Source organism: Apostichopus japonicus, chromosome 19 (genome assembly GCF_037975245.1).
Source record: "Apostichopus japonicus isolate 1M-3 chromosome 19, ASM3797524v1, whole genome shotgun sequence".
NCBI lineage: Eukaryota > Metazoa > Echinodermata > Holothuroidea > Aspidochirotida > Stichopodidae > Apostichopus > Apostichopus japonicus.
In genome coordinates this window covers 20397748-20410278 of record NC_092579.1, presented here as the reverse complement: position 1 = coordinate 20410278, position 12531 = coordinate 20397748, and the positions used below count along the sequence as shown (strand labels likewise).

Genomic DNA, 12531 nt, shown 5'->3' with positions numbered 1-12531 from the left:
TTGTTTCATTAACATAATTAATATCAGTAATATATGTCTTCGGAACTGTCAAATAACAGCTGCTGAAGACTGTGTGGGTATGGTGTGTTGAATACAGTGTACCAGAACAAAGTTCATTCGAATTGCAATTAATGCCCAGTACGGATCGCACTGGCGCAGCTAACATATACCTAATACGATTTGGCAGTGGTACATTCAGGTTAGTAAAACTTAATTTGGGCCGTTTTCTTGTATCAGATACGCAGCAAACTAATGTATGTATTCGTTTTTCAGACCTTTTCAGACATGTAAGCGGCATCACGTACACTACAGTGAAACTACCCTATATGTGCATGTGAATTGAAAATAGGTATAGTGAGTTATGCTTGCGTGTTTGTCATAGCTTGAGATTTGATTTGAAAATTCACCTATTAATTTATGGTTGCCGGCTAATGTACAGTGTAGGTTGGTTTGTGTGGTGGTATATGTCAGTAATATTTGAAGGCTTGAGCATGGTTCAGTGGAAGTCTATTAAGTGAGCTGGTACATATGTTTCCCTACATTTGAAGAAACCCTTTTCCGAATACATAGCAGGGTAGGTACATCAGCAAATTTCTATGGTTCACTCAGGCGCCTAGGTTTATTGTTTATACATGGAAATGGGGATTGTCAGTTTGGTGTTTATTGCGTATTCGGTCAATAACTTAGACTAAAAAAAAACTTCACTTAACTTTATTATCTTACTTTTATTCATTTGCCTTTACTTTTATGCAGGAGCTGCTGAAACAAGTCCACATTGGTAATCATGAATTTAGGAAAAGCCGTTCCTCTGTGTCTTCCTGACAACCACACATGGGATGCGGAAAAACAATGTATCCACATAAATGAAGGAGCTCCTCGAAACAAACTACAGCTTTGTGAAGAAGGTCTGAATATTCTTAAAAGGATTGACAATTCTGTCGTGGTAGTCTGCATTACTGGTCCAGTCAGAAGCGGTAAATCCTTTTTGCTATCACAAATACAAAATGGCGGTAGATTCGACGTCCACCACGGGACAACATCAAAGACCACGGGAATATGGATTGCTTCTCCCAAACGTACTGTGATGAGAAACGGACATCCAGCCAGACTGATTTTCTTAGATACGGAGGGTCTTGGTTCTCTTAACACTTCAGACGGTAACGAAGATAACACATGGGAAAGAAAATTGCTGGCACTGAGTCTATTGCTAAGTTCATATTTCATCTTCAATAGCCAAGGTACACCTTCTTACGATGATCTATCAAAGCTGGGATTCTTGGCCAGTTTCAGTGAATTTGTTAAGAAGGCTAAAATGCCACAACGTCGTGGTCGGCATACGACCCACCAATCCAACACGTCATTACCCGACTTTCTCTGGCTCGTTAGAGACGTAATTGTTAAACCAGAATTGGACAATAAACCGTGTTCCTGGTCAACCTATCTTAGAGCTGAGGTGTTGCAAACTAGAGGTGGTCGATCACGGGATACGAGATATAATATCCGAAGAGCTGTGATTGACACATTTGGAAAGATTGATGCTGAGTCTATGCCATTTCCGTCCATTGACCCAGACGTGATTCAAACGCTTGATTCACCGAAAGTTGTTTCAAAGTTGCATCCACAATTCAAGAAAGCTATGCAGGATATTACTGACAAGATCATTGCGTATGCAAAAGTGAAGAGAGAAGCGGGAAGGGTGTTGATGGGACGGGACTTGGCTGATTTACTTCAGGGATACGTCAAAGTTCTCAACTCTCCTAACGGTATCATTGATGTGGAAAGTGCTTGGGATTGTCTTACAGCTGTCAAGGATGCCCAAAAACTTTATACTAATGAAATGAAAGCGATAGACATGCCATGTGAGAACGACCAAGTTGTTGCGTGTCACTTACTTGCCACAGGGAAAGCATCGGCTTTGATTTCCTCAAAAGCTGATCGAAGTTCTGCATCAGACATCGAATTTTACAAAGAAAAGTTTAACGCAGGAATGCAGGAGAAGCTACAACAATGGCAGATGAAGAACTGCGAAAGATCCCGTTCCTTTTGTCAAACGATAAAGGATAAAATGAGAGAGAAATATCTTCGGCAAACAAATATAACTGACGTTTATTGCATCGATAATGTGAACACCGCTAAGGAGAAAGCTCTTGAAGAGTATATGAATTCCGCGCGAGGACCTGTCAAAATGATAGTCTTTAAGGAATTGCAATCATTGGCAATTGATTTTAATGTATGTGCCATAAAGATGCTGACTGAAAGCTATCTCACCAAGGCTGTAAACTTATACAAAGAAGAAATGTCTAAGATAACAATGCCTTGTCCAAGCCACAACCTAGATGAAATGCACAGCAGTGCAAGTTTAGTAGCGGAACGTTTCTTTTCTGGCAAGGTACCATCTGGCAACAATAATGTTGTTTCTGGTCAGCTAGAAAGACTCTCAGCTGCCATCGCAAGTGAAAAGTCTGCTATCACCAAAAATAACAGCAACCTTTCACGAGAGTCTTGTGAAAATTTATATCGATTTTTGAGAGAAAAACATCTGAAACGGATCATTGATGATCTGGGAATAAGTAGCAATCTTCAAGACTTAAAGGATGGTTTTAAATTGGTGCTCAATTATTACGACAAGAACGCCATCGGACCTGAAATGATATACGTTCGCAAGAAAGCTTTGGAGGAAATGGAAACGTTGATTCAAGAGAATCAAAATAGGCTTCTCCAGAGAGGACTTAAAAAGGCCAAAGAATGTTACAGTCAACAGTTAAATAATTTGATGTTACCATGTTTGGAGAGAGACTTGTACAGACACGAGTCACGTTGCCGACCATTAGCCGATAAGACATTTTGGCGGTACTGCACAGGAATTTCACACGAATTCTGTGAAAACGAACTGCTTGCGTTGAACTGGACACTGAAAGGTATTTTTGAAACACGAAGAGTTGAAAATAATGAGATATCACGGCGTAATCATGTGGAACGGATGAGATACCTTGAACGCGAATACCGTCTGGATGAAACACTTCAGAGTCCATTAAAGAGGAATGTAGAAAATGTAAGAAGAATACATTCAGCTATCTTAAAAAAATTCAAGGAGACAGCAACAGGTGAAGGAGCCGATGAATTTTACGGAAAGACTAAGGACAGATATAACGATACTCTACAGCAGTGTTCTAAAGAACACGCCGAAAGTGTGGCAGCATTAGCAGCTGGTGGTGCACTGTTGTTAGGACTCGCAGTATATGGCATTACAAAGGCATTTGGGAGCTCAAATTCCAAAAGAGAATGATATGAATTAACGTTCTTTCTCGCCATCTTCCGCATTATATCATTTTTTGAATTTACAACTAATTATATAGTACCTATTGACGTTTTAATAATTACTACCCAGTATATATAGCTACCCAAATAATTATTGAACTCATTTTACACTATATGTGTGGTCTTTGGCATTATTATAACTATAAGTATGCTGTAATTTCCCGATAAATTTAGTTTGCTCAATTGTTTCATTATGTATGTGCTCCTTTGGTTTTAATAATTCCTCCTTGGTGACTCGTTTGCTTCTTTTCTCTGTTGGTTCCACTTATTGTTATATCACTGAGAAATGAACACCCTTTCTCCTCTAAGAGAAATGGAAATGATGACTTTGAGACAACATCTAATGTTAATCTATTGTACCTTAGGTGAACATGAATAGTTCAGCCACTATATTTAAGGAATAACGAAGGCAGGCATTAAAGACAACCTATATTGTTCAGTAACCTCAAAACTATGTAATATTCGATTTTTAAGTTAAACGCTTTCTGTTTGACTGAATACGCTCGCCTTGAAAAATTGCCTCTTAAGGCCTAACCACAATGCACAGTAAGCCGCCATTGATTATGCAATAAGCCTGAAATTCCACCTTGATGACGTCAGGGAGGAAAAACTCTCATAACAAAGTCTTTTACCGTGTGGTAGACTCCCCGTGAACAATATTCAGCTCTTGTTGCTAGGGCTAGAACTTTAGAAGGGCTTGCAATTTCCTATAAGCACAACGTAGTTTAAAATATTAACGAGGCACCTGAAGGTCATAGTTACGAGTTCTCTTTTCTAAAAATTTTCGTTTAAAAAGAAGGCATAGGCTACGCATAACGAGCACACTGCAGCTAGGCCTAGTGTAACAGTAACAATGTAGGCTGACTGTAATGTTAAATGCATTGAAGACTCGCCCCAAACCGCGTGCCGCCCTGAGAAAAAGCTAACTTTCCGTTGCTTGCAAGTGACATTTTTTTCTTGTCGCTACAAAATGCAGACAGTAATGAAACGTGAGCTGGACCTGAGCATGTCCATCGCTGCTATATGTACACGGTGTTGTGGGTATTAACCGCAGTTTGTGTGTACTGACTGTACGCTAGTGTCTTATTACCGACGGTAGCAAGCTGTGTGTGTATTTTCTGGGATCAATGGTGGTGTCTAACACTTCTGTTACACCTCATTCGAAACTAGGTCAGATTACCGGCACCAGACGTTTCTTTGTGTGCGAGTCTTCACTGCATACAGAATGCCTTGCCAGACATAGACTTACTACATATCCAATTCACATGGAATGTTCCTTGCGTGGCCACGGATGTCGTTCATTATCACTAAGGAGTTCTTAATACCGCTGGTAATGTGGTAATGGCGAATTAGTCGGCCAAGCTTACAACTTTATTTTAATTACCAAGGAGATAATTTTTAAACTATTCATTTCCTTAAGCTACACCATTGCTATTAAGTTTTCTTTCAGTACCGTAGGTGCCCGAAAAATTCTCAGCATATTGCCCGAATTTTCAGGGGAAAAAATCTGGTGGTGGTGGGGGGGGGGGGCTGCAGCCCCGCCTCCTACGCCTATGTGTGTAGTGTTCGGTTATCTGATATCGGGAATATCTGCTATTTTTCATTTCCTTCAACCAAGTTTTATAATAGCCGTTATAACAGGTTTTAATATTTCTACACCAATAAATTAACTGTGTCTGAATTTTCGAAATTTTCCTGACCAACATTCTTCATCATACTTCCCTCTACTCGTGCAATTTTGACCTGTCTGTTAGTGGTTGAAGGGGGTTTTTCTATATTGGTTGTCCATAGATTGAATTTTGTGCAACATTATGGGTATGTTTTGAAGTGATTTTATTCACGAGAAATGTGAATTTTCAAATTCTGAACAAATAATGGGCTTAAAACCATGAAATGTGGGGCTTTCGGATATTGTGGGCCGTGACGTAGAATCACCTACAAAAGCAATGATCCACAGGACATGCAATGAGGTCGAACATGATGTGTGACTGGTGACAATCTTCAAAAATGTTATGGATGGAAAAAAAAACTATTGGGAAATACTTGGTTCTCAGGCAAAAGTGTACATCTGGTTGGTCATTTTCAAGCCCGAGAAGTGCCATTTCCGGTGATCTGGGGGGTATCAAAACCAGAAATTTTCTTGTACGCTCCGCGCCAACCGATGGTGGCGCTCCGCTTAGATAGTAATTCGCGCCCCCGGGTTAGAAAATCCTGGATACGCGCCTGAATTCAGTCCAACGGAAAGCGGTTAACTTAAAAATCGAATATTAGATAGTTTTGGGGTTATTGAACAATATCAATTGTCTATGAATCCTGCCTTCGTTATTCCTTTAATGAGCCTTTTCTTGCAGAATATCTGCAACCAAATGGTATTATTAAATGTAACTAGGCAGTTGTTTCAATGACCTGTATATACTTTCCACCACTCGGGTTTGCTTGACTAATTAATTCAGTATTGTAATTGGTATTGATCAAAATATTTAACAATTTTCCCTGCAGTAATCGCTATTTTATATAGTAACAAAATAGCCTGGAGATAACAAGGAATTTTGATATGATACAAAATTAGTCACCATTCGATCCGTGTTTTTACACCGGTAGAATTAATCGCTGTTTTGTTGACTTGACGGTATAGGTCTATAAATCCTGTGCCGCCATCAAGCGTGGTAGTTTCAAAAATATACCAGGGGTATCTTCTACCAGGCACTGTATAAGGAGTGAGCGAGTGGGTCGGAAACGAGGAAGGAGGGGTTCGTGAAATTTGACTCCTTGAAAAAGGAATAATACAGATAAAAAAATATTCTACCTATAATGTAAATTGCACCATCATATTGGAATACCCTTGCTTCCTGTAAAACAACACATACTAGCGCATAACGACTTCTCATAACAAGATATATATTAAATTAAAAAAACTGTAGATGTAACAATGTTTATTATTGTTCAATCGCATCATAAATCGCACCCAATACGGTAGGTGGTGGACTATTTACGTGAACGCTTTTCTCTTGTTCTCCTTGTTCTCCCCATTAGGTTGCAGCAATTACCCTATTTTTAGATTTTTCCATTGTCAGGTATGTACTACTTCATTATGTCATAATGATATTCTTAACTGCTAATCAAGCTTCATGACATTTACAATGGGTGACAATGATCCGAATTTCCAGGAATTTGAGGTGTGTGTGTGGGAGGGGTGTGGGGGGGGGGTTGGTACTGGTGACCGTTAAGTATAACGAATATGTACGTCACGGTGTCAGGTATAGCACTATTACATAAGGAGTATAAGGTTGGCGGGCAAAGATGATCTAAAATAAATTATGACTTTATCATGAACTAATGATAATACAATACAAATAAAAAATTATAATAAGGTTGTTTCTGAGTTCTTATTCTCAACGTTGGAGCTTCTAAAACGATAACATGTACTTCAATATATCTTTAATGTTCCGTGCGTTATGTTTATGGTTATTCCATGAAGTGGGGATCCCGATGTGTGAGAGCTGTTCATGTCCATGGCTCACCATGAATCAGAGAGGCAAGTTTGTGGGTAAATATATAATACCTGTCATTATAAACTACCGGGTAAAAAATACATGCTTTTCAAAACGAAAATTTACATTAAACAGTGGATTATGCTTAAATTGTTAGACTTTTCCAAAACAAAGAAATGAAGATAAATAGCTCTGTGGTAAAGTAAACCAATAACGCATATTTAAGATGGAGCTCTAAATTAAGGTGTAACCGATTATCATATTAATGGTCTTTACTTGTCTCTCTTCGACTAAATGTTAACTCACACTACGTACCTCAAGTAAGGAAGTGTTTAACAAATTATACCTCGATGTTATCGCGACAGCATTGTTACATTTGTAAAGCATAGTAAGTAACATTAGTGACATCTTTTTGTTACTTTTAATATGATTAGTATTCTATTGTACCAAACAAGTTGAAATTTGAATTATACAGAATAATATTAAACGTATAACAAGATCAAACATAACAAACAGCTAAAGCTTCGTTAATTAAATCAAGTATAATATTAATGTCAGTGTAGTGGTAATAAAACCGATCTTTTCGAAAAACGACGGACTCGTACAATTGCCCTTCTTATAATATTATAGACAATAAGAAGTCACATGTATATACTTCCATGATTCCTTCATATGCCGTTGCCTGTTGTTGTCTGGGAATTAGGCCTTTTTTTGAAAAGGATTAATTATGGGCCTAATTCGCTATCTTGAAACTAAACCCTAAATGTTATTTGTTCATTGCATCCTTAGCTAATTGTATGAAGGCCGCAGAACCGGCGGCTATCTTAGCAGGATTGCCTCCAAACTGTGAAGACAATTTGGCAAGTTCCAAAGCTGCATCAGCTGCTAGCTTGCATCCTTTTAACACACGTTGTTGTTGACCTATGTCGATGTCTCTGTCTATCTTTACAAGGTATTCCTGTTGTATGTCTTCACTACTAGGACCTTTAGCTTGCTCATTGTAAAGTTTTAAAATGTGTTCTTTCGCTTTCGTAAAGTCAGCAAGGAATTGAACGTCATCTAATAAGGGTGTTAAGTTTTCACGGATAAGCTTTTCCATTAACTTTCTACAAAAATCTTCCGATCGTCGTTTCTGCAGTGTGACAAATTTGGTCCTATTTCTCCCCTCAAGTTTACTTAGTTTGGTTTTATACACAGAAGCAACAGTTGTGTCTATTCCGCAACATCTCCCTTCATAGGTTTTCCTTATATTAGTACATTTTGTTTCATATTGCGATGTTTCTTTTTCAGTTTCAAGAGGGTCTCGTTTTTCTACCAGATCTAGGTATTCCTTTAATTCTTTCTCTGCTTCCTCAAAAGCTGCCAAAGAGATGATTCCTTGCGCACGACTCAACTGTTCGTCAATATTCTCCATATAGTTTCTCTTTACTTTATCTTTCGCTGGTCCAACTGCAGCCTGGTCGTATTTTGTTATGACCTTTTCTTTAGCATCTATTAAATGGGAATAAGATGCATCTTTTGCCATGTTCAATATCGTATCGAAATCCTTCATTTTCAAAGCCTTCATGTTTTTTTCGCACTCATCTTGTGAGCAAGTATCATTATGATTCTGGAGTGTGTCAAATCGATCTCTCAAATCCTTTTTTAGACAGGAAAGCTTTTCATGGAATTGATAGCAACCCTCGCATTTTCGGATGAAGAGATTTGAACAGGAAGTAACAATTTGCTTATATTTTGCTTCTAGAATGTGTTCTTCAAACGGCATTTCACGTTTAACTTTGTTCTCTCCTCGCGCATACATTTCATCAACAGTTTTTAGAGATGCTTGTATGATAGCACTGCTTACGTCGTTTATTCTGTGCTGTATTCTTTCTTTCAACTTTGCCTTTACTTCATTAACAAGTGGTCCTTTAGCTTTACTTGAGTACTCTCTGAGGATAGCTTCTTTAGCTTTCACAACATCTTTAAAACAATTTTTCTTTAATGTGTCAGTCTTCGCAGTCAAGTAAGTTTTAGTTAACTCAGCCGCTACATTTTCACACTGTTTACGAGATTCGCTCAAATTCTTCTCTTTTAAATTATCATATTTCTTCTCGAGGGCAGTAGTGAGTTTTTCAGACCATATTGCCCTTGTGTCGTCATCAAAAGTAGGTGATAATAATTGGAAAAGCTCTTCCTGTGCCTCTTTAGATGCGTCATGGTGAAAGCGTTTCGCTACACGAGTCAATACAGGGAGCTTTAATTTTTGGATACATTTATCATATTTTTGTGTTGCTTGGTGGAAACTATCATTCAGCCGTAATTCAATGAGAGAATCCAATGTGTTTGGTACTGACAACTTATCTAACCCTTTATTCACTGATTTTACACACTCAGACACGTACGTAGCAAGTTGATCACCGGTAGGGTAACAACCTAAAATCTTCTTTACTTGCGAAAGTGAAAGAACTTTTTCCTTCACATCCTGGATCCCTTTCAAAAACTCCGGATTGATTTCTGCCCTGTACTCGGGTAATGATAAATTCCGCACTACTTCCAGCTTAACAGAAGGAGGTGGTAAGCCATATGCATCAAAATGTCGAAAGGTCGTGCAGATTGCCTTCTTGATGGCGTTTCGGCGGTTCTTAACTCCATCATCGTTCACAGAGAGCACAGAGGAAGTGATGTACTTCTCCCAGGAGCAATCCTTGCCGTCCACCTGTGGTTGAAGTAGTGTGTCCCTTATCAACCACATAAAATATGGAGCGATGTCAACTTGTATATCTTCCGGGCTCCCTTCCACAGTTGTCGGTGCTGAGTGACCATATATAAATGATCTAAATTGCGCAATGAAACCAAGTTTGTCCAAATCATCGACGGTAGGAACATTTCGACTGTTGTATATCAAATATGAACTGAACAAAGCACAGAGTGTAAACACTTTCATGTCCCACTTTTCTGTGCTTCCATCTTGATCAACGGTGGAGGTTGACCCTAAACCCTCGGCGTCCAAAAGTACAAGTCGGGCGACTTTTCCGTTCACTGTTAACAAAGTTGGTGCTACGGAAATCCAGATTCCCGTGGTTTCTGCTGTTGTAGTATGGCTAACTTTAAAGGAAGCTCCTTCTTCGATTTGTGACAAAAAGTACGACTTTCCGGTACGGGCTGGGCCTGTAATGCATACTACCACGACATTGTCCTCCTGAATGCTTTGAAGTAGCTTTAATCCTTCGGGACATACGGTTATGTTACCGCGTGGTTCATTTTCCTGCACCTCGATTGCTGCGTTCCTTTGGTTCCACCTGAAGTTGCTTGGTAGACATAGTGGAACGGATGTCCGAGATTCCATAGTTCTCTCTCTCTCTCTCTTTTAGAAGATCAACAAGCCGATAAACTGTGAATAGTAATAGAAGAAGGCTTCTATGTTAATAGTTATACCATACACATAAAATATCATATAGTAGGCCTAGTAGCCAGGTTTATCATACTTAATTAGCATGTTCTAAAAGGAATTGCTCGATGAATTTGTGTTTAGGTATCTGGTACGATTGCCATAATGAACTTGTGAAGATGTTTAAGATGGTAACCTTCTTTTCAATACAGGTTCGTTTGATAGTATGATGTATCGACAATTTCTTATTTGTTATTAATAATTTGTTCATAGTAACATATACAAAATCACGTTCCTGTGGACGTTTACGCATGAACTGAAACTATATGCAGAAAACTACTAAAGCTCTGGTGTGCAAACAAATTGATCGAACAGTCAGTACATTTGAACAAAACAGCAATGGGAAGCACTTTGTGAACTCAGACTATACACCTGTTGCAACATATATTACGTTTCACCCTTGTTGTGTTGCAAAGGCAGTAACTTCAGCTATCTAGTATATATATAATACATCTTTTATCTCCATACATGATACCACTTGAACGTGTCATCATCGTTTAGATATCTCATCTCGCCATATCATTATCAGCCTTTTTTTTATATCTTGGTCAAATATTTACATTAATTTAAATAGCAGGTGGCAGTGTAAGCTAGGACAAACAATAGCGATAATGGTTCCAAAGGTCATAATTAATGACAAACTTTAGGCCTACTGTCTTAAGCATCAATCTGTGATTAATGAGAGCATTTCAAGATCATCTTTTGTGATTTTTATTGCAGCGTAACAATGGAACACAATCACACATTTAACTGTATTTAAAGATGTAGTTGCTGCATTAAAGCAGACGCAAACTCAATCATTGTTAAACGGGATGAACAACTTCCTCAAACAAAATTTAAAATCTTATTCCTTTATAGAGATAACGCATGCGCATGTCCCCTCAGACAAAATAAGCTGAAGACCAGAGTAACTGTAAATATGACACAGGCGCGTAGCCAGGAATTTGCCAAGGGAGGGGCGAAACTGTAGATTTGGCATTGCAAACTATCTAAGCGTAGCGCCACCATGGTTGGCGCGAAGCGCACAAGAAAATTTTGGCTGAAAATGCCTCCCAGATCGCTGGAAAAGGCACTTCCCAGGCCTTGTAAGTTGCATCTTAGCATTTTCTCTTTTGAAAATACTAGAGATATCATAGAAACATTTTTAAAAAAATGTAAAAATATGCTCAAGGGAGGGGGGGGGGGCGGCTGCCCCCTTCGCCCCCCTTGGCTACGCGCATGATATGACATCATGGAACCATTATGTGCTACAATGTTTTATCTGGTTTTCTTAAAAATTCCAATCCTTATTTTCTGTTATGGGGATTCGTCTTGCAAATGCTGAATCCAAAATATTAAAGCTCTTAACATGTCTTAATACAGTCATTTCGGGAATCGTCTACAGGCACCTTTTTAACATTCAAACGAAGTATTAATCAAAAACATAACTTTATCTTAAAACATGAAGTGTGTTTATCTTATTTTTTTGTATAGCTATGATATGTACAGGTGTATTATAGGCACATATCGGCAGGCACACATCATAATACACAAACTGAACCTTTATTTTGTGGTAAATAAAAATGTGTATTTCTTTAAAAGCAAACGTTAATATACAACTATATTATTTGACTATATAATTATTACTACTATATAACTGTTTTCCTGTATAGTGCAACAGAAACGTACAAATATGAAAACTGTATCACTTGAATGCACAGGATAGTAAAAGGTGACTTCATCAGACTGATTTATATAGGGTTTTGAACCTTTATGGAAGTGCCAGTTGCGAAAAAAGGGTTTTTATCAAAGCGGTGGAATGCGTCCCCGAGTTCAATGAAGCCGACACTCCTGTCAGGGGCGGGGGGGGGGGTGGTCTGGTCTCTCTTCCTCCAGACAAAAGTAGAAGTCAATTATTGTGCATTCTGATACTCATTTAGGCTATAAATCAGTTCGTTATAAGTAGCTCTAAAAGTAAGAAAAGGTGGGGGAGGGGTGGGGTACACACATGATGATGGTATATTTCTAGCCAAAGCATATCTCCCGACTGAACCCCCCCCCCCCCCGAACTGTACGTGTAGCGCCTCAAATGCAGTTCGTGTAAACAAAAACTAATATTAAGTCCGAGTACAGGCTCACAGATCAGGTTTTGAGACAAGCCTAGTTTCAAAAGCTAAATGAGTATATAGTGTAACCTTCCTATTGTACAACTGGTATGTAATAGCTATTCATTCAAATTGATATATACTGTATTCATCACTTATCGTCATGTAAAGAGTCTGCGTGTCGTTCACATACGCGCAGTATGAACAT

The 12531-nt window shown here is 38.6% G+C and overlaps 2 protein-coding genes across 2 annotated transcripts; one reads left to right on the top strand and one right to left on the bottom strand.

Moving 5' to 3' along the window:
• The first annotated feature begins 47 nt into the window (after positions 1-47).
• LOC139959949 (guanylate-binding protein 6-like) lies at positions 48-6399 on the top strand. Its single transcript, XM_071957897.1, has 2 exons — positions 48-199; positions 754-6399. The coding sequence occupies exon 2, from the start codon at positions 785-787 to the stop codon at positions 3284-3286; it is 2502 nt and encodes an 833-aa protein (XP_071813998.1). The 5' UTR covers positions 48-199; positions 754-784; the 3' UTR covers positions 3287-6399.
• Positions 6400-6685: 286 nt separating this feature from the next.
• LOC139959948 (guanylate-binding protein 5-like) lies at positions 6686-10219 on the bottom strand. Its single transcript, XM_071957896.1, has one exon. It carries the CDS (start codon positions 10135-10137, stop codon positions 7576-7578), a length of 2562 nt encoding a protein of 853 aa, XP_071813997.1. The 5' UTR covers positions 10138-10219; the 3' UTR covers positions 6686-7575.
• Positions 10220-12531: the final 2312 nt, after the last annotated feature.

What these genes read in the sequence shown, in the direction of transcription:
- LOC139959949 (XM_071957897.1), top strand. Translation starts at nt 785, where the DNA reads ATGAATTTAGGAAAAGCCGTTCCTCTGTGTCTTCCTGACAACCACACA.
- LOC139959948 (XM_071957896.1), bottom strand. Translation starts at nt 10,137, where the DNA reads ATGGAATCTCGGACATCCGTTCCACTATGTCTACCAAGCAACTTCAGG.